Below are 18,791 nucleotides of genomic sequence, written 5' to 3' on the forward strand. Positions count from 1 at the left end.
GGAGGATGAATAAACAAATCGGCGTACAAAAATATTGCAGACTTTATGTTAACCGTTCACCTTTCAACCAACACTGATGTTACGACACAACTGTATTCTTAGCCTGCGAGAGCAGACGCCTTTTTCCGAAATGTGAAACAAAAGCCGTTAAAGGGGTTTGCTGTTGCAGGCTACTGTATTCATTGAATGAGGGGATCAGTTTCTAAAGAAGCTGTGGTACTGCGTAGGTGAGGAGTGGAAACGAATATATATAGTGTTTTCACATGACGTCACAACGGCCATGTTGGTGTCCCAAAACAAAGAAATGGCGGCCATGTTGGTGTCCCAAACTAAACCTCTGGGAATTGAATTGTATTTTTATGCAAATACTTTCTTTTGTTTTAGTAAACCAATATGACCAGAAGTCACGTGAATGAAAACGCTCTATACACCTAATGTATGGTCCCTCGGGAAACAGTTTTGTTTTCCCGAGTCTTGATGTTTCCCGAGACGAAGTCAAGGGAAACATCAGGACTCGAGGGAAAACAAAACTAACAAGTTTCCCGAGGGACCATACATTAAGTGCTTTGTTAGACTTTCCCTTCAACAATCACAGCAAAACAAACAAACAAACAACTGAGAGGGCAACAAACTGCGGAATTATATCCCAGTCGGGATACATTTGTATTTGATCAGGGGCACGTGACCAAGCCGGAATCAACCCATCACAGTGCTGTTTTGTTGAGTGAGAGTCTAGGTATATATCAACAGAGTTGATAAAGTAATTTATCCACCGTGAAGAGATTCGAGGGCTGATGTTTCGAGCGTTACCCCTTCGTGACTTCGCTCTGGCAAAGGGCGAAAAATCAACACTCGAATCTCTTTACCTTGTCAACTCGTAAAACTCGAAACGTCAGCACTCGAATCCCTTTACGGTGGCCAAATTACCTTACCTACTCTGTTGATAAACCCAAAATATGGGAATCGAAAGAATGAAAAATGTAAAAAAAAAAAAAATAGTCCTTATGACCTTCCGCTCAGCAATCGTTTAAAAACGCGCTCTCAACAGAAGATTCAGCTATCCACGCGAAAGTCCCTGAACATGTATATTTACAATATTTTTCTTCTAAAATTAAATGAAATGCTCTTTTAACCAACAGTTATTGCTGTGCGTTTCCTAAAATCTCAGGTGGGCGCTGCTGTCTTCTGGCAGCGAGTCGTTTTCTAAGATCTCTGACCTCAGCCATGAGTTCAAGTTCCCGCCTTTCAAACGTTCCCCGCTGACGTTCGATCGACGGTTCTGTGAGATTAACACAGATAAAAAAAAAATAGATTAATGCATTGATAAGCTACAATGACTGAAAGTAGAGGGGGGAAAAAAAGGCAACGTTCGGTCGAGTTTCGATCTTCCGGGTTTTCCGGTTAGGTCAGACGGTTTTTACTTCACCGTCTTAAAACCACGATAATGACTCTAACCAATCACAGAAAAGCGTAAACAATATAAGGAACCAATCAGCACTAGAAGCAAGTACAGCGTCAAGCGCGGGAAAACGAGTACGACCAGGTCATGATTGGTTTAGGTTTGACTTCTGATTGGTTGGGAAAATGTCGTAAGGGGTTTTGTCAACAAACCGCAGAGAGCAGAAAAGCAAAACCAGAGACGATACGAAAAAGCTTCTGTTGAAAAATGCAGTAATGATCAGATGCAGTAATGCTTAGGAAGGAGCGTGGTCGAGTGGTTAGGGAGCCGGACATGAAATCCGGTGGTCCCGGGTTCAAGTCCCGCTCTGACCGCTAGCTGGAGTTGTTTCTCGGTAGCCCCGAGTTCAACTCCTCGGCCCCGCTTGTAAATAGCCAGCTGGTTGGGATTTTTTAATCATGTTATTTTCAATTAAAATTATTTCTTTGTGAAGTTTAATGCTCGGTCCCACTCGCACTTGTGCTATGAACACTGTCGAGGGTAAAGAAAGGTTAATTATTCATTTATTTTATTTATCAATATTGGATGGAATCGTTAGAGTATTGTGACTATAAACACTGTATTTACCATGGGAACTGATTGGAGTCCCGCTCGTGTCAAAGTCCGTGGTTGTACTGCTGTCAGTGTTGCTGGGTTGAATGGAACTTAAGGGTCTCCTGGGCTCACCTGGAACTTGACGAATGTCTCTCAAACGAGCTAAATTAAAAGAAAAAACAAACCAAAATATTATTTTGTGAAAAAGCAAATTCCTTTTTTTTCGCACAAGCTTTACTTCGTCCAGTCTGCAGCAATTAAATGAATAAAATAATAAATAAAATAAATAATAAATACTCTGTGGATGTGCCACTGAAATTCCCACTTGCCTATTCGTCCACTGTTTCCAGATCGAATGCTGGTTTTTGTGGAGGGAGGGAAACCGGTGTACCCGGAGAAAAACCCTCGGAGCAGGGACAAGAACCAACAACAAACTCAATCCACATATGACGCCGAGTCCGAGAATCGAACCCGGACCAGAATGGGGGGAGGCGAGTGCTCTCACCACTGCATCATCCCTGCTCCCCTTACATTCCAGTGGCCAAGGCAATGAGACTGAGACTAATTCCTCAAGAAAAAAGAGAGACTAAATCGCCTTACTACCGTGCCCCGGTCAAACGTTCCAATATTGTTGGACAACACTTTGTCGGTTCACTCATCTTTTTTGTGTCAATATCATTGGTTTGATGCATATTTTACTTTCGAACAATCAGTTTGCCTATTTTGATGGATGTAGCAATGTTGGAAAGTTAATTGGCGCATCTTAAAATGTCGGCGCGTTTAGCCGAGGTTTATATACTCAAGAATGAAATCGTTCTACTTACAGAATGACTCGGAATCGTCGCTGGTTGTGGTATGACCACGTGACAAAGCGTTCAGCAGGTTCATGCGCCTTCTGTCTTCTTCAGCGGTGAGAGCTTTCTGTTGTCTTAACTCGGACTGTTTCACGGCCACGGCATCATTCTGCAATTAAAAAAAGGAAATGAGTTAAGTTCCATAAACAGAGTTGGAATTTAACAGGAGAATCAAAGATTGGCGCTGAGAGATGGAGTGAAAAATACGCTTCAGCGCGAAGGTACTTTTTTCACACAAAAATTTACAAAATTCAACTAGCTAAAAAGGAAGGATTCTTCAGTTCCATACCTCTTTGTTCCTTAGTTCATGAACAAGCGACTGGACCTCGTTCTCTCTTTCTTTGTTCTCCAAAACATGCTGGGCAACCTAAAAAGTGATGAACGAATGAGTGACGAATACAATCTTCATCAATAGCAGGCCAGGATATGAAGGTATAAAAGCAAGAACGTGTGACGAGTACTTCAGGAGGCTCGAAAGGGGTTTTAGCCTTAAAACGTTTTATAGTTTACACATAATTTGCATTACTTTCTATGCTTTCCATCAGCCGTGGGAAACCGACGGAAAAGGTACTTGCTCCCTCAAAAGATAGCCAGTTTTGAATGTTGATGGGTTTGTTTTTGGTTCTGAGATCACTCAAATCCTGTCAAACTGTTCTGTAGATCACGTTTTCTTAAATTCTCACCCGAACTTCGTTGAGTTCCCTATGAAGATCGTCCATTCTGTTCCTCAACTCAACTTCTCCTTCCAAGTCGACATCAGTACGTTTTTGTTGAGCCTTGGCTAACTCCTCTTGGGAAACCTAATCACAAACAACAACATATTGTCAAACGTTTTATATGAGTTTGCTTTGAAATTTGGTTGTGAAGTTTAATTGTGTTGAGCAGTCAAAAAAAATCTTCAGTACAATGTTCTTGACCTATCAGAGGAAACATGCCGTTTTATCTCAACCAACTGAACCCCAAAACAATCGCGTGGTAAACGCGTTTTCCCGCGCTTGGCGCTGACTGGATGCTCTTGCTTGGAGTTTGATTGGTCCGCTGCGTTATTTGCGGCTTTTGTGATTGGCTAGTGGAAAACGTCATATCAGAGTTACCTCAGGCCTCCTCTTAAAATTGAGTCTCGGAGTAAAATCAATATTGCGCCTGGACAATGTTCACAAAGAGAAATTCGATTTTCTATAATTTTGAAGCTAAACCATTGAAAACTGTGCACTAAAGATGGCGATGGAAAATGAACTTAAATGATACTCCTCACCACTGTCTTCTCGGGCCAGGGGCCCGTTTCTCGAAAGTCCCGGTAACTTACCGGGCTCGATAAGTATACCTGTAAACGCTTTTCTCGCCGATTACACAGTGATTATAGACATGGTACTGGCCCAATGTTTTCACAGAATCATACGATTTTGAAATTTAGTATTCAAAGCTAACAAAATTTGACTTCTGTTAAGAAACAATTATCACCAAAGACACTTATCGGGCCCGGTAAGTTGCCGGGACTTTCGAGAAACGGGCCGCAGAAAACTCTTCGGACACCTGGGGGGAGGGGAGGGAAAGACAATACGAAGGTGGCTCACTGGTTTTACTTGTAACATGCTGTCACTTTTGCAAAGAGTGTAAAAGAACACCAAGAGAGTGGATAAACAACTGACCCTTTGTGAATCAATGTCCACCTCTTGCACAGCGTCCACGGTTCTCCTAAACAGCTGAGTTTCCAATTCTTGTTGCTTACGTTGGATTGTTTGCTCAGCACGCTGCTTGAATGACGACTGCAGCTCATCGCGGATTAAGTCCTGCAAAGGTAAAGACCATGTCCAATCAATCCAACGGATTGAACAAGACATCAACAACAACAACAACAACAACAACAAACTTTATTTACCCCAGAGTCTACAAACAACATTTACAAAGTTACACAGATAACAGGGGTACTGTAACTGGCTACCTAAAATAACCTTAAAGTTAAAAATGACAGGCAGGCAGTTAACAGAAAAGATACTTCATATGGTTAGGCCAGGCACATAAACAAACATAGACATAGCTGGCTCCTTAAGCCAAGAAGTGAACGCTAACTATGAGATGCATGCTCTTTATGACAGACATCATAAAGTGTCCCCTAGCTCTACTCCTCACCAAAATACATAATTCAGTCTAACCATTTGTATCCGAACCATAAATTGTCGTTCTCAGTAAACTATTCGAACAGAGTTCTGGGAAAACGTAGATCAAACTTTGGACCTGTAGGGAATTCTAGAAACAGCTGAATTCTGTTGTGAACAAATTTTGCTACATATTCAATTTGAAACTTATCTGGTATTCTTAGCAGCGGTCTTGTTTTATGCACTTACCTGTTGAAGCATCTCTTTTTGTGCCTGAAGCTCCAGTGCTTTTATTTCAGCATCTTCAATGGCATTTTTTGTTTCTTGCTCTCTGAGTAAGGCCTAAAAACAGCAACAAGGAAGACTTACGTGTAACAGCTGCGGCCACTTCTATTTCCTTTAAAGTGACAATGGACGATAGGGAACGTAGAGGCAGCGGTAGCTAAAGATGGCATTACAGCTTGAAAGAAGCTGAGAAAACAGCTCATTTCTCCAATAGCAGATATGGAACAATGAAGATAACAGAAAGGGCATCGAAAAGCGGTTTTAATAAATAAATAAATAAATAAATAAATAAAAAAATAAATAAATGAATAAATAAATAAATAAATAAATAAATAAAAGATCAACGCAGTTATATACACAAAAAAGAATCAAAACAACCACAACCACAACAAAAAACAAAAACAAAACAAAACAAACTGCGAAAAAAAAAAAAAAAGCCCGAAACGAACCCATGACCTCTGCAGTGCCGGCACAGTGGCCCGGGTAGATAAGCGGATTCTCGTACGCAGTTGACTTCGAGGACAATTCAGCTCCAAATTGTTCAGGGAGGCCATGAGGTCATTGTCCACTTAGAACCTTCAAAGTGTCGAGAATAATTATTTACGAATACTTGCGGCAACCGCTAACCATGCAGCGAAGGGATTTCAATTATCGCTTATCACAACTTTCTTGTTTCCAATTTGAAGGCTTCACCATGGCCATACTAGTAAATATGTTTTGACAGAAAATGTTTTTTGCTATTATAAACGGCACAGCAATGCTTCTACAATAATGGATGTTTGATTTATCAACGGTTGATAACTAAGGGTAAATTGGCCGATATTCGAGTGCTGATGTTTCGAACGTTAGCCCCTTGTCTGAGAACAGTTTCTTTAGAAACTGACTTCGTTCTACAATAACGTTCGTTGAATTCATCCGGAATCTCAGAAGAATTCTGCCTCTCACTGACCTTGCGTTCTATCTCATCGTCAAGTCGCTGTAGCTCCGTCTCTTTCAGTGTCTGCTGATGATGCATGAAGCGCCTGCGAACAGCGTCCAGCAGTTGCAGCTCTCGCAGGTGGATTTCTCGTTTCATTGCCTGCAGTCTGATGAACAACACACAAAAGGTTTAGTCTGAAAATGGTTTATCCACATCGAGGGGCTGAATTAAGTATTCATGGTCTACTGTGCTTCTGAAATGCATCTATGAAGTCAAACGCATTCTGAATGTCCGAGTAACAAAATATCAGATACTGTAATAACATAGTTGCCATGGCACCAAGCACACACTATTATTAGTATTTCCATTTATAATATAGCGGTGGTTAGCTCGAAAGCTAAGCTCCTCTGACTACCGTACACTTCTATCAAATCCATTAATTTCTTTCTTTTCTCCTTTTATTTGTTATTTTATTCCTATGTTCCTATATACAATGTAAATACTATATCCAAGTGTAAATAACCCGAAGCGTATGCGAGTCAGAACACAAACAAACAATGGACAAATACAACAAACATAAACACAAAGAAAAACACAGCGGTTGTAAAGTGCTGCACAGTTGGTACGCGGCCCTGCAACGAAATTATTTAATACATTGCTGATACTGCATGCCGAGAGAATTTAAGGACGGTGCCTACTATTGTTACTGCGCATACGTTCTGCGCATCGCGAGATACTCGGGTTTCCTATGGGTGGTGCCTACTAATACAGGAATATTTTTGGGCGGTTTAAAACTATACGGAGAAAGCAGAACTTACCAAATGCCTTTCGTATCTCAAAAGAAAATTGGGGGTAACCATGCATTTTTCAGAGAAAATTAAGCTTCAATTTAGGAGAAAATCCCATACATTGCTTTATATTTTGGCGCTTTTTAGAGATTAATTATCCCTGAAAAATGCGTGGTTACCCCCAATTTTCTTTTTGGATTCCAATAGCCCTTGCTAAGATCTGCTTTTCCTGCATAGTCATAAGCCACACAAAAATACTTCGGTATTAGTAGGCACCGTCCTTAAATGGAACCCGCTCTCCCCCAACTCAGGCTAGTTTACAGGCACGTCACTCACATAATGGGAAACAAATAAATAATATAACCCAACTGACAGGAGGCGGATTAGCTGATACAAGCGGGGCCAAAAAGAAGTGGTTAGCGCGGGACTTTTTCGTAATGTTTAAAAAACGAGCAGGAGTGTTTTATCGGGCCTTAGACCCGATAAAACACATACTGCGAGTTTTTTGAACGGTTTCAAAAACTTTCCTGGAAAAGCGTGTCAATAGAGTTCATAACAATTATGCTTTTGTAAACGTTGGCAATTAGTATACGAGAAAAACGCCTCATACTAATGAGGAGTGTTTTATCAGCTGATAAAACCACAAGGGACGTGATGTATTATCGACCATCTGATAGATCAACGGGCTTATGAATTATTAATGAGTTTTGAAGGTATAACAAACCTGCTTCTCTGATCAGCTAGTTTCTGTTCCTCTTGTCCGATCATTGATCTCCTCTGATTCTCAACATCTATCATCAGTTCCTGTTGCCGGTAGAATGCTTCCTCTTCTTGCTGCCGCTGAGCTGCTACTTCTTTCATCTCTTGTGCCAGTTGTCTGAACACAAATCAAAGTTGACGTTATATATATCCACACAATACCGGACAGAGTTTTTTTTCTCGATATAAAAATCCTGATACCGTTCACACCGCCATGTAACACTGATTTTGGCACGATCTTTTCGCCGGTCTTGAAGGTGGAGCCTCCAAGAGCAATGTGAACAGTCAAGTACTAAACATTCCGTCATAAACGCGGGCAGTTTTCGTACAAAAAGTCCCGGGGTGTGTCCAGCTCGTACGAGATAATCCACGTCTTTGGCGACTCGCATCTTCCTCCGTGAATTTCAAGAGAAAAAAACCACGACTGTTTTACAGTCTGTAAACAGTTACCTAGAGGCAGGAGTCATGAAGCTCTCCTAAGACAAGTCCGTACCCAAATAATGTATAGGACACGTCTTCTCCTAAGATGGCGTCATGAATTACTAATCGACACAAAAAAGGCTATCAAGATCGACATGAGATCTGCTTAAGTACGACACCGCTATAGTGTGGACATGTATTTTACATTCATTTCCATTGACGCCCCGTTTATGTCTACAGAACACCTAAACTAAGTTTCTGTGTCAGAACAAATATCTATCCGGTAGTGTACACCTTTAAAATGACGAAACCAGATGCACGGGAGAGTTGTGAAGAAGGCTATTATTATTATTATTATTATTATTATTATGCGCAGTAAAACTATCTGTATGCACAGTATAAGAAGCACCACAGGGCGCGTAGCGTAACCTGTGAGCCAAGCGAAACTTAAAATATCACGTATTATTATTATTATTATTATTATTATTATTATTATTATTATTATTAAAGCTACTGTGGTGCTGCGTCGGTGGGGACTGAGTCGAAACGAATGTTTGATTTCATCAACGAGTTGATAAGGTAATAGGCTATTTCCGAGTTGCTATGAACCTCATTATGAAAGCGAGGCTAAGTGCAAAACTTTTCATATGAAAATGAGTTCTGTTTACATATGACTGAAAACTGATTTTCGTAACAAAAACTTTGCACTTAGCCTCCCTTTCATGATGAGGTTCAAAGCAACTCGGAAATGGCCTATTTAGCCACCGTAAAGAGATTCGAGTGTTAGCCCTTCGTCAGAGCGAATGGATTCGCAAATGGATTCGACATTTGAAGTAGTTTGGCCAAGCCTCGTGGCTCATTAGACGGCATTCATCTCCTATTTCATCAGTATATAGGGGTAGAAGTGGCTTTCTTGTTATTGTCCGACATTGCCGGTATCTCCGCGCCGTTAACACCCACAGAGGAAAGAGAAAACGTTAATTTGTACCAGCCTCCTCCAGGCTTTGGAAAGCACACCTTTCTTGGGCGCCGGGTTCCAAGCACGTCGAGATAATGTATACTCACCTTCCAGGACGATTTATTTACTAAAATGCAGTTATTACTCGAGTATTAACGTCGCCCCAAAAGTACGCAATTCAAAGTAATAAAAAAACTAATGTTCGGGGCCTACCTTTGTCTCAAATACTCCACTTCCTCCTGACGAATGCGCTCTCTCTCTTGGACCTAACAAGAGGTACAACAAAACTTTAATACGAGTCATGCAAACATGTTCCTTTTTTTCTTTTCAAAAACTAATCAGAAGCAAATTTACACGCAGCCGATGCAATAAGGAAGAATCCAAGTTGTGAATGGTTTTTGTTTTTTGCTTCCGAGTGGTGAAAATTCAACAATTCTGGGTGACGCTCCATCTACCAAGCCCCGGTTGTTTCAAGCGTGGAAAACTTTATCCAGCGGATAAATCGCTATCCAGTGGATAAAATGTATTAGTTGGAAAACATTTTATTCGCCGGATAAAGTTTTTCACTCTTTGAACAATCAGGGCTTGGTAGATCTATGGTGTTGTAGTCTCATGCTTAACCGTTGTTTCGGTCGACACAAACGTTTCTAGAGGGCTTGAGTGACGACCATATTGTTGTTGTTCTATTGCACTTTATGCACGTAACTCAGGGAAATCGATAAGGGCTCACCTCCTACACTTCTCCTTTTCATTAGGCACAGCACGTCGAGCAGGTAGTTTTGAAAATCAGTTAGAGTGTTTTTTTTTTTCGAAAGTAATTTTGAGTTTGAATTGGCTTTGTTTTACTACGCTCCGTGATTGGTTAAAAAACTGGCGCCAATCAGGACGTGTTCCCGCGCTTGCCATTTACTTGTATTTGCTTCGAGTTCTGATTGGTTCATTGCGGTCTTTACCTTTGTTGTAATTGGTTAGAGTGGTTGCTTTGGCGATGTTTTACGACACTCAATTGAAAACTGCTCTATCAAGCTCAGTTAACGCCAAACCAAAGCAGACACGTTATTAAGGACGGTGCCTACTTTTGTTACTGCGTATACGTTCTGCGCATCTCGAGATACTCGGGTTTCCTGTGGGTGGTGGCTACTAATACTGGGATATTTTTGCGCGGTTTAAAAGTATGCGGAGAAAGCAGAACTTAGCAACTGCTCTTGGTATCCAAAAAGAAAATTGGGGGAAACCATGCATTTTATGAAGAGCCATACATTACTTTATATTTTACTGCTTTTTTGGATTATTGTGGTTAATTATCTCTGAAAAATATGCGTGGTTACCCTCAATTTTCTTTTTGGATTCCAATAGCCCTTGCTAAAGTATGCTTTTCCCGCATAGTCATAAACTGTGCAAAAATACTTCGGTATCAGTAAGCACCGTCCTTAACTTGTTAACAACTGACCTGATAATCCACAATAAACTGTGGGTATTTGTTGAAGATGGGGTACTGTCCTTTGGTGAGTGGACTGAACGGCTCCAGCATTCTCTTGGGATTCACTTCTGCGGGAGTGCTGTCCTGCAAACGGTAAGCTTCACGTACCACGGTACTAACATCAACCGCGTTCCGGTTGTGAAAGAAGTACTGCGGACAAAAACAGCGCTTGAGTTTTAAAAAACTTCAGAGTACTCAGACAGTTCAGAAAATTGTTCCAGCAAGTAGGAATCGTACTGGGGGAGACCTGCACCGTTTGCAACGTCTCACATGATTGGTCGAGAGATCAAAAGGACGAGCAACAAAACATTGCTCCAAGACATAAAAACAATGCAGCTGCAGGTTATCTGGGTGCTTAGAAAAGGTTTAGGCCTGCCGATCGAACTCACTCTCGGAAAAAAAAAAAAATCGCGGGAAGGGTTTTTGACAGGTTTCTTTGTTTGTTTTGGGGAGTTTGTCACGTGCAAATGTTTCGAAATTTAATTTTTAATTTAACTGCAATCGTCAAATAAACAGTTTGTAAGGGTTTACGGCGTAGTTATGGAAACACATGCACATCCGTTGTGGTTCAATTTCTATTTTCCTTTGTTTTATACTTATCGTAAAAACCAAGAAAAATATAGATTAATCCAACAACAATACTGAAACACAACACGCATATCCACTGTAAAATAAATGCAACAATCACTTGAGTTCTGACCTCAAAGTCTTCCTTTCTTGTGCACTGAAGCAGAACCTTGCGCGATACAATGACGTAGGCGACCACAACAAAGAGAAGGAAGGATGGATGATTGGAAAAAATGTTATCCCAGGCCCTGAGCCACTCGTCTTTGGTAAACACCTCGGATAACAGAGTCTGTAACAACGGCCAGGCGTATGACTGGAAAAGGGATAGTTGAGGATGTGCTGTTAGCTCAAAAACATATCATCATCATCATACAAAAACCAAGATATGTTTGAGTTTGTGGATTCACAGTGTTCTTACAAGGTTGAAGAAATTTATAGTTTAAACAAGCGTGATTTGCTATTTGTAGGAGAAAGCGATTGTCCTTTTACTTATAGTGCGGTGTTTTCAAGTTGCGGACCGATATTTTTGAACAGCAAGCGGTTTTAAAAGAAGCACTGGAAGAAAGTAAGACCTCTTACAAGCAACACCATACAGTAAGTGGAGCAATATGCCACTAACTAGCTTAAAAGTTCACTATCACAGTTTTGTTTAGATAGATCGGCCAATATTTGTGAGGGAGTGAGAAGCAAAGTAGGTTATCCCAAAATAAGAAATAACCCTTTAAATTGCTTCTTTTGCATAAAAATGCAAATAAAAATTCACCCCTACAAAAAGAATTAAAAAATAAGTTGAATTTTTTTAAATGTTCCTCTGAGTTCTGAAACACAATTTTACGGTATTTGTTTGATTGCTAGGGGCATTTCGCAGTTTTGTGGATTGGCCCATTTTGTTGCTAGGAAAGAAATGACCACCCGAAAGAAACGATGGCAAATGACTACTAAATCCGAAAGTAACGAGCAAGTAACGAGTAAGATTGTTTTGTGCAGTACTCTTACCTGTGATGTTACATTACAGCTGACAAAATGCTGCATGAGCCTCTTATCGTGGTGTACCAACACATTCTCCACCATGCCAAGAATGTTCACAGGAGGATTGGGGAAAAATTCAAACCAATGCTGACACCAGTTTGCTGACCAGGAGGAAATAATCATAGATAGGTTTTCAGTGGAGTGCCGTAAGACCAGAGGCAAAGTTATTTAGCAAACCAATCATAATAGACGTAAGCAACGGAACATTTGAACCAACCAGAATCCAGAGTAAATATAGGCAAGTGATATATATAGCCAGTGCCAAGCGCGGGAAATTGTGTGGGAGTGAGTTATGATTGGTTTTGCTTCTCATTGGCTGAGAAAATAGCGCGAGGTTTGCTACCCAATCACAGAGCAACCACACAGCACGGTAAAACAAACTAAAGCAAACGCGAATTTCTTTTTAAACTCAATTGAAAACTTCTCGATTATACTGTGTACAGTCTGTACACATCTGCACTTGTCTGCAATAGCCACTGTCCCTTACATTGTTGAGAGGTGACGTTTAATGTTATATTCCCACAACAGCATCAAGTTATATGAATCAGCACTGGGCGCAACAAAACACATCTGCTAATAATATTGAGGTGCGAGGTATGAACTGTGTATTTAAACTAGTGAAATTGATCCAAGGCTAAGCCAATGACATTTGAGATTTTGAACATACAGGCTACAGAAAAACCTCTTTAATCCAAATATTATTTTATCACTTCTGTTACCATGCATTATTTCCTAACAGCACTCTTAGCAGATATTAATCCACTTTGGCGACAGTTATTAGGTTTAGATCCATATTTTCAATCATTGAACGGTGGTTCCATTTACCAAGTGCTGTAAGTTGCCTGACGAGTGTGATTCTCGTGTAATTGCAGGACTGAAAAGGTGAAAGTTAAGGCCAAAATACAGGCTACAGCTGTGTTTCGAGACATGCAGAGTCAAGCACAGTGATTTAAACAATATAAATATAATAGGGGCTTGTTATAATTTTAGATGACTTACTCAGGATTGTAGCTATCATCTCAAAACAGATCAACTGATTATTCTGGAACAGTTTAACAAACGGAAAGGATAGCAGGGCCAGATAATCTACTTCACCAAATATGGCTGCCCAGTGAGCCAGGGCTGACAACGTTCTACAAAGAATCCAGAAAGAAATCAGCAAAGTTTTAATATCATTCTGTCACTAGTGAATCTGTAATACACAGAACAAAAAAATGAAGAGGCTGAGTACATGACAGTCTAAAGTCCAATTTTATGTCGATTTTTCCTCTTGCTCAAAGCGGTTGAATTTTTGCGTGTGGCCTTTAATTTCATCAAAGAATATCGCAATTGTGTTCTTTTTTCTCTCCAAAGCATCTGTTTTCCACGTTCTTTGGAATGATTTTCTTTCAATGATTTGATAGCTTGACCTTATTTCTCGGAAACTAAGCAAAACACTTGGGAAAATTAAACAGCAATGTTCTATGACTAAATTGAAGGCCCACTGCAAAAATCAGTCAGGCACTCTTGAGTGAAACGAAAAATCAGCCTGAAATTTGAAACAAGACGGTTATGGACTTAGTCCTTCAATTAATTGAAGTGAATGTAAAATCATAAAGCAAACAGGATAAAATAGGGTACACCCATCAAGGTAGCTAGGACACAGAATGTTAAACAATTTATTTATTATTTATTAATGTATGTGTAACATTGCATGCATGCAATGACGATGACTGTGCCCACCCCAGAAACTGTTGCATGTAACATTTCCAAAGTGATGGTGTAGTATCCAGGATGAAAACAAACGACATTTTTTTGGTATTTTATTTACTTTTCATTTCTTGAAGCAAGAAGCTGCACCGTGTGAACTGGCCTAAATTTTCCACATTCTTTCTAAACCTCATTGTCTGGTTCTTTCTCCTTGCACCCTCGCAACAGGTTGATTATTATTTTCTACTGCAATGAAAATTTTTTAAACTCAACAAGTCATTTGCATAGAACTCAGTTTTTCCATCCATGCTAAAACGCATTTTAAAAAACCTTTGACCAACATATTATACAAAATTCAACCAACCTCTGTAAAACCCTCAAGAGCTTCCTGCTTTTTATTGGATACTCTTCATGCAGTCTTGCAAAAGCATTGTGAGTTCCTTTGTCCACCAAACTGCTGTAAGCTGCATGGTTCTCAGGAAGCTTAAGAAGTGATCGCCAAATAAACATTCTGTGGGAGCAAAAACAAATCAACGATACCTTCAAGCCAGACATTGAAAACGGAGTGTCCAAGAGGTGTGTGCCTGTCTCAATTATTTTCCACAGGTTCAGTGAATTTGTAATTTAAATCTTTTCAAAAAGTAGATTTCCAGCGGGATGCTGGCTAGACACCCTTTAGGTAAACCCATCTCTTACTTGCTCAGCACATGTTCTCGCTTACTCAATTACCAAATTTATAGCAGCTATACAATCAATGGTCAGGAGGGTTATTTTTTCAGCATTAAAATCTACTCATCAATGACGACTGGACTTGTTCTGAGTGCTAAACAGTACCTCATACAGTTATTATTAATAGGTAACTACCATAATTACCTTTTTTTATATAAAGCCTGTATGTGATTAGGCTTCCTCAAACTACGTATAATGATGCTATTGAATTAATGTACTTTTCTTTAAGGCAGCTATAATAAGATGCCGTAGATTTAGTACAGTAAACTGAAGAGGTCTCCAAATCCAAATGTACGTGGATAGTAAGCATACCTGTATTTAGCAGGATACTCGCCATAACCTTGAAGAATTGACTTCAGTCGTGTTTGATTAAGGCCTTCTGGTAATTCAGTCTATGAGAAGTTTTAATTGAAGAGATTAATGCAACAATGACATCACCAACAACTTTATTCATTGTAATAAAATGATAACAGTAACACTCGCAAACACAGGTAGCGATCCAGCTATTTGAGTTGGGTTTAGGTAAAAAATGGAAATAGAACAATAAATACAAAAAGGTAAACTACGTGTTCAAACCCAAGAAGCAGTCTACTGTTTAAAGCATTTTTATGATGTCGTGTACAAGATACATGCAACTGTGTGGCACTAATATATCACTATTACCAGTATTAATAACCTTCAAAGCTCATATTTAATCTGAGACTTTCAATGTTCCTTGAAGAACTTGAAAACAAAGCGAACAATAGCCTATTCAAACCCAAGCATGTCCTGCCCTTCACCGCCGCTTAAGTCAACCGCAAAAAACCTAGGCTAAACCGCGTTTTTTTTTGTCGCGGTTAGACAGGGTTTTGCAGAGGTGAAACCGCAGATCAAAACCGCGATTCAACCGAGGCAAATTGTCCAATAGTTTCCCCTGGTGAAAAACCTCACAGGATCTTCAAGGATCTTTAAAGATCTTCAAACACCTGCCAAAGATCTTTAAAGATAAAGATCCTCAAAGGATCCTTATAGGATCTTTGAAGATCCTCCAAAGATCTTCAAAGATCCTGCATATGCAAGATCTTGTTATACTATCTGCAAAGATCCTCAAGGAATTGGTAAGGATCTTGCAAGGATCTTTGTAAGATCCTTGCAAAGATTCCTGCAAAGATCTTTGCAAGGATCCTTCAAGATCCTCAAAGATTTGATGAGGATCTTTGAAGAATCTTACAAAGATCCTTTTAAAGATCTTGCAAAGATCTTTGCAAGGATCCTTCAGGATCCTCAAGGATTTAATGAGGATCTTTGAAGAATCTTACAAAGATCCTTTTAAAGATCTTGCAAAGATCTTTGCCAGGATCCTCAACGATTTAATGAGGATCTTTAAAGAATCTTAGAAAGATCCTTTTAAAGATCTTGCAAAGATCTTTGCCAGGATCCTCAAGGATTTAACGAGGATCTTTAAAGAATCTTAGAAAGATCCTTTTGAAGATCCTGCAAAGATCTTTGCCAGGATCCTCAAGGATTTAATGAGGATCTTTGAAGAATCTTTAAAAGATCCTTTCAAAGATCTTGCAAGAGATCTTTGCCAAAATCTTCAACAATTTAATAAGGATCCTTCGAAGATCTTGCAAAGATCTTTGTCTGGATCCTCAGGGCTCCTAAAGGATTTTTAAATTAAGCTGAATTATCTTTGACGGATCTTAAAAGGATCCTTGATAGTAAGGATCTTGCAAAGACCTTTGCCAGGATCCTTCATGAGCTTCAAGGATTTAATGAGGATGTTTGCAAGACCCCTATGATAAATAGAAAAAAAAGGTGATGGAAAATAAAAGGCCATTACACTTGCAATTACAGTGTAGGCATTTGGTAATTTATTTTATTAATCAATAAGACCGTTTATTCAAATACACTTCGCAGTCCAAAGACTGAATTGCGTGTACAAATAATTAAATTGTATGAAACTGAAAAACATAAATATATATACAAAATATACAAAAAATTTAATAATTACAGGTAACATATAATAAAGAAGAATGCATAGAACTCTGCGAGAGGAAAAAGGACATTATTTAAAAAAACTACATACTACTACTAATGACTAATAATAAAAGAGTTCTTTTAACGATTGGTCTTGCACACCGGAATTATAAAACGGTTATTGCTCCTAAGCTTGTGGGATGAAAGGGCAGGTGGAGGCAGCAAATTTGAGCGTTTGTGGTTTCTTGATGAAGATATAGAGTTAAAATAGTTTGTTCGAAAGAAAGTCACACAGATCTGCCCGCGTTAGTAACAAATACATTTGTCACTTAAAATTAAGAATCAAAATTTCTGTTTCTACTGAGTTTGAGCTTCCAGAGTAAATAATTATACCTTAAAGGTGTTGGAAAGTACAGACTGTTGACTAAAACTCTGAAAGTTGCAATAATGCAATGTCATCAATACTGCTGGTTTTTTGCTTGGAACTATTGCTTGGATGTCTCAGAGAAACGGGTACGTGGAATATGGAATTTCGTTTTGGCAATTTAAATTTGTGATATGTTGCACCAAGATTCCTGCTTTATATGGCTTCCCACCAAAGGATATAATTCAATAGACAAATAAATAAGTTTACTCAGCTGATTGTCTGATCAGTGCTTGTCATGCAGCATGATAGTGTCTTAGTGATACTCAGACTCAGTAATTCATTCTTATAAATAAAGAGTGATTTCCAATAGCTAAAAGTTTGCTCACAGTCTTCATCAAATGATTACCCTGTCGCTTTCTTGCACAATACTTCTTTTATAAAGGAAACCACCGGGCCAAGAACGGCAGCCATCTTGGATTTCCATCAGACTTGGAAGACTGGGCACGAGCAAAGCCAAATCTGGTCAGCAGCTATACACTGCAGGCTCGCAGAAAGACCGTTTCTTTTGGATTTTTGCAGGACTCAAGAAAACAAGGCACATTTCCTTGGTTTTTTCTTCTTTTAAGCTAGAAAATGATGGCTTTAAGCAACAAATCGTGGACAACTACTTTTTAGAAACAGGTAGGCTTTAATATCAATGATTTTGATAAAAGACTGGCTTGAAAATGTGATGCACAATTCAACCAAATGAATGCATGTGCTTCTGTGAATTTAGCTACAAATTCATCTGATCTCGGTTGTCGAGGTAGCCATTTCCTATTTATTTTTAAAATAAAACATTTACAAACGTTTTTATGGGGTAAGTTTGTAGTTGTAGCGCTAGTTGAAATGAACAATCAGATGATTGTAGTTGTACTGAGAATCAATTGCAAGCTTTATTTGTGTGGTGACTTATTCGATCGAGTATAACATTACTTTCATTTGCCTGTGATTTGATTAAGGTTGAAGGTCATTTGGTGGAGTATTATAATGCCCACATGTACAATAAAATAGCACCATCAGTTAAAAACGAATGTGAACACTGTAATCACACAGAAGAACTGACTAAAGTGCATGATTTTTTCTCTTTTTGCTGTAGATCTTCAACTCAATGTTGTTGTCAAGGCCGATACCCAAGACTGTAGCTTCAGAGTGTGTGAAGTCACCAAATCCTGCTCAATAAGCTAAGTCACTTGTAAGCAGGGGAGCCTATTTTTAACTGATTTAGTATGGTTATGAATTGTGACTTCTACTACTATATATACTACTCAGGAACAATGAAAAAATAAAACATTTTGTAACTTTGAGCCTTGAATTCATTACTTGATGTTTGATAGTTTAATAGAAAATTAGAGGGTCAAATTGTTTTGGTCATGTAAATTACAAGCAAATTGGTACTTTTTTGTCTTTTAGCACTGTGCTTGCACAATTATTATGCCTATCAAATTTTTATAGTAGCACAACATTTGCTGATGTTGTGATTGCACTGTTTTGTTACATTATTCATTATCTAGAATATAGTTATTCCACATTTTGTGGGTCATCACGAGGGAAAAACTACAATTTTTCTGAGCCACTATAAATGTGTTAAAGTTGTGCAGACAAGGCAGTAACTTTTAAGTTTTGTTAAAGGCTGATAATTTAGAGAGGGATTTTGACTTGCACTAATGTTGGGAACAACATCTGTTGAAATTTGTTGCACTGTGTAGCCTTGTCATTAGAACTTTTGTACATAATCAGAGCTTGCTATAAGTTATTGTTTTTCTGTTATTATGTTTTCTTGTACAAACGTTTTCACTGGCAATTGTCCAACCAAATTTTAGAATAAAAATTATTACAGTTTCTTGTACATTAACATTA

The 18,791-nt window shown here is 39.0% G+C and overlaps 1 protein-coding gene and 1 long non-coding RNA gene across 2 annotated transcripts in view; one reads left to right on the forward strand and one right to left on the reverse strand.

Annotated features, from left to right (window-relative positions):
* Nucleotides 1–747: 747 nt before the first annotated feature.
* The window catches only part of LOC146473478 (TBC1 domain family member 31-like), a 28,183-nt gene continuing 10,139 nt past the window's right edge, over nt 748–18,791 (reverse strand). Inside the window, exons 10-25 of the mRNA XM_085118124.1 lie at nt 14,879–14,958; nt 14,202–14,348; nt 13,148–13,281; nt 12,116–12,249; nt 11,253–11,432; nt 10,523–10,702; nt 9,286–9,338; nt 7,660–7,812; nt 6,178–6,313; nt 5,193–5,285; nt 4,497–4,637; nt 3,531–3,647; nt 3,137–3,214; nt 2,818–2,956; nt 2,027–2,155; nt 748–1,279 (exon numbers count right to left, since the gene is read on the reverse strand). Of these exons, the coding sequence (XP_084974250.1) occupies nt 1,140–1,279; nt 2,027–2,155; nt 2,818–2,956; nt 3,137–3,214; nt 3,531–3,647; nt 4,497–4,637; nt 5,193–5,285; nt 6,178–6,313; nt 7,660–7,812; nt 9,286–9,338; nt 10,523–10,702; nt 11,253–11,432; nt 12,116–12,249; nt 13,148–13,281; nt 14,202–14,348; nt 14,879–14,958 (2,034 nt within the window). The 3' untranslated portion in view covers nt 748–1,139. The remainder of the gene's footprint in view (nt 1,280–2,026; nt 2,156–2,817; nt 2,957–3,136; nt 3,215–3,530; nt 3,648–4,496; nt 4,638–5,192; nt 5,286–6,177; nt 6,314–7,659; nt 7,813–9,285; nt 9,339–10,522; nt 10,703–11,252; nt 11,433–12,115; nt 12,250–13,147; nt 13,282–14,201; nt 14,349–14,878; nt 14,959–18,791) is intronic.
* LOC146473479 (uncharacterized) lies at nt 15,540–18,222 on the forward strand. Its single transcript, XR_014866366.1, has 2 exons — nt 15,540–17,573; nt 18,031–18,222. It is a non-coding gene; the product is annotated as an uncharacterized LOC146473479 (long non-coding RNA).

Source organism: Pavona decussata, unplaced genomic scaffold (genome assembly GCF_977016875.1).
Source record: "Pavona decussata unplaced genomic scaffold, jaPavDecu1.1 SCAFFOLD_93, whole genome shotgun sequence".
Classification (NCBI taxonomy): Eukaryota; Metazoa; Cnidaria; class Anthozoa; order Scleractinia; family Agariciidae; genus Pavona; species Pavona decussata.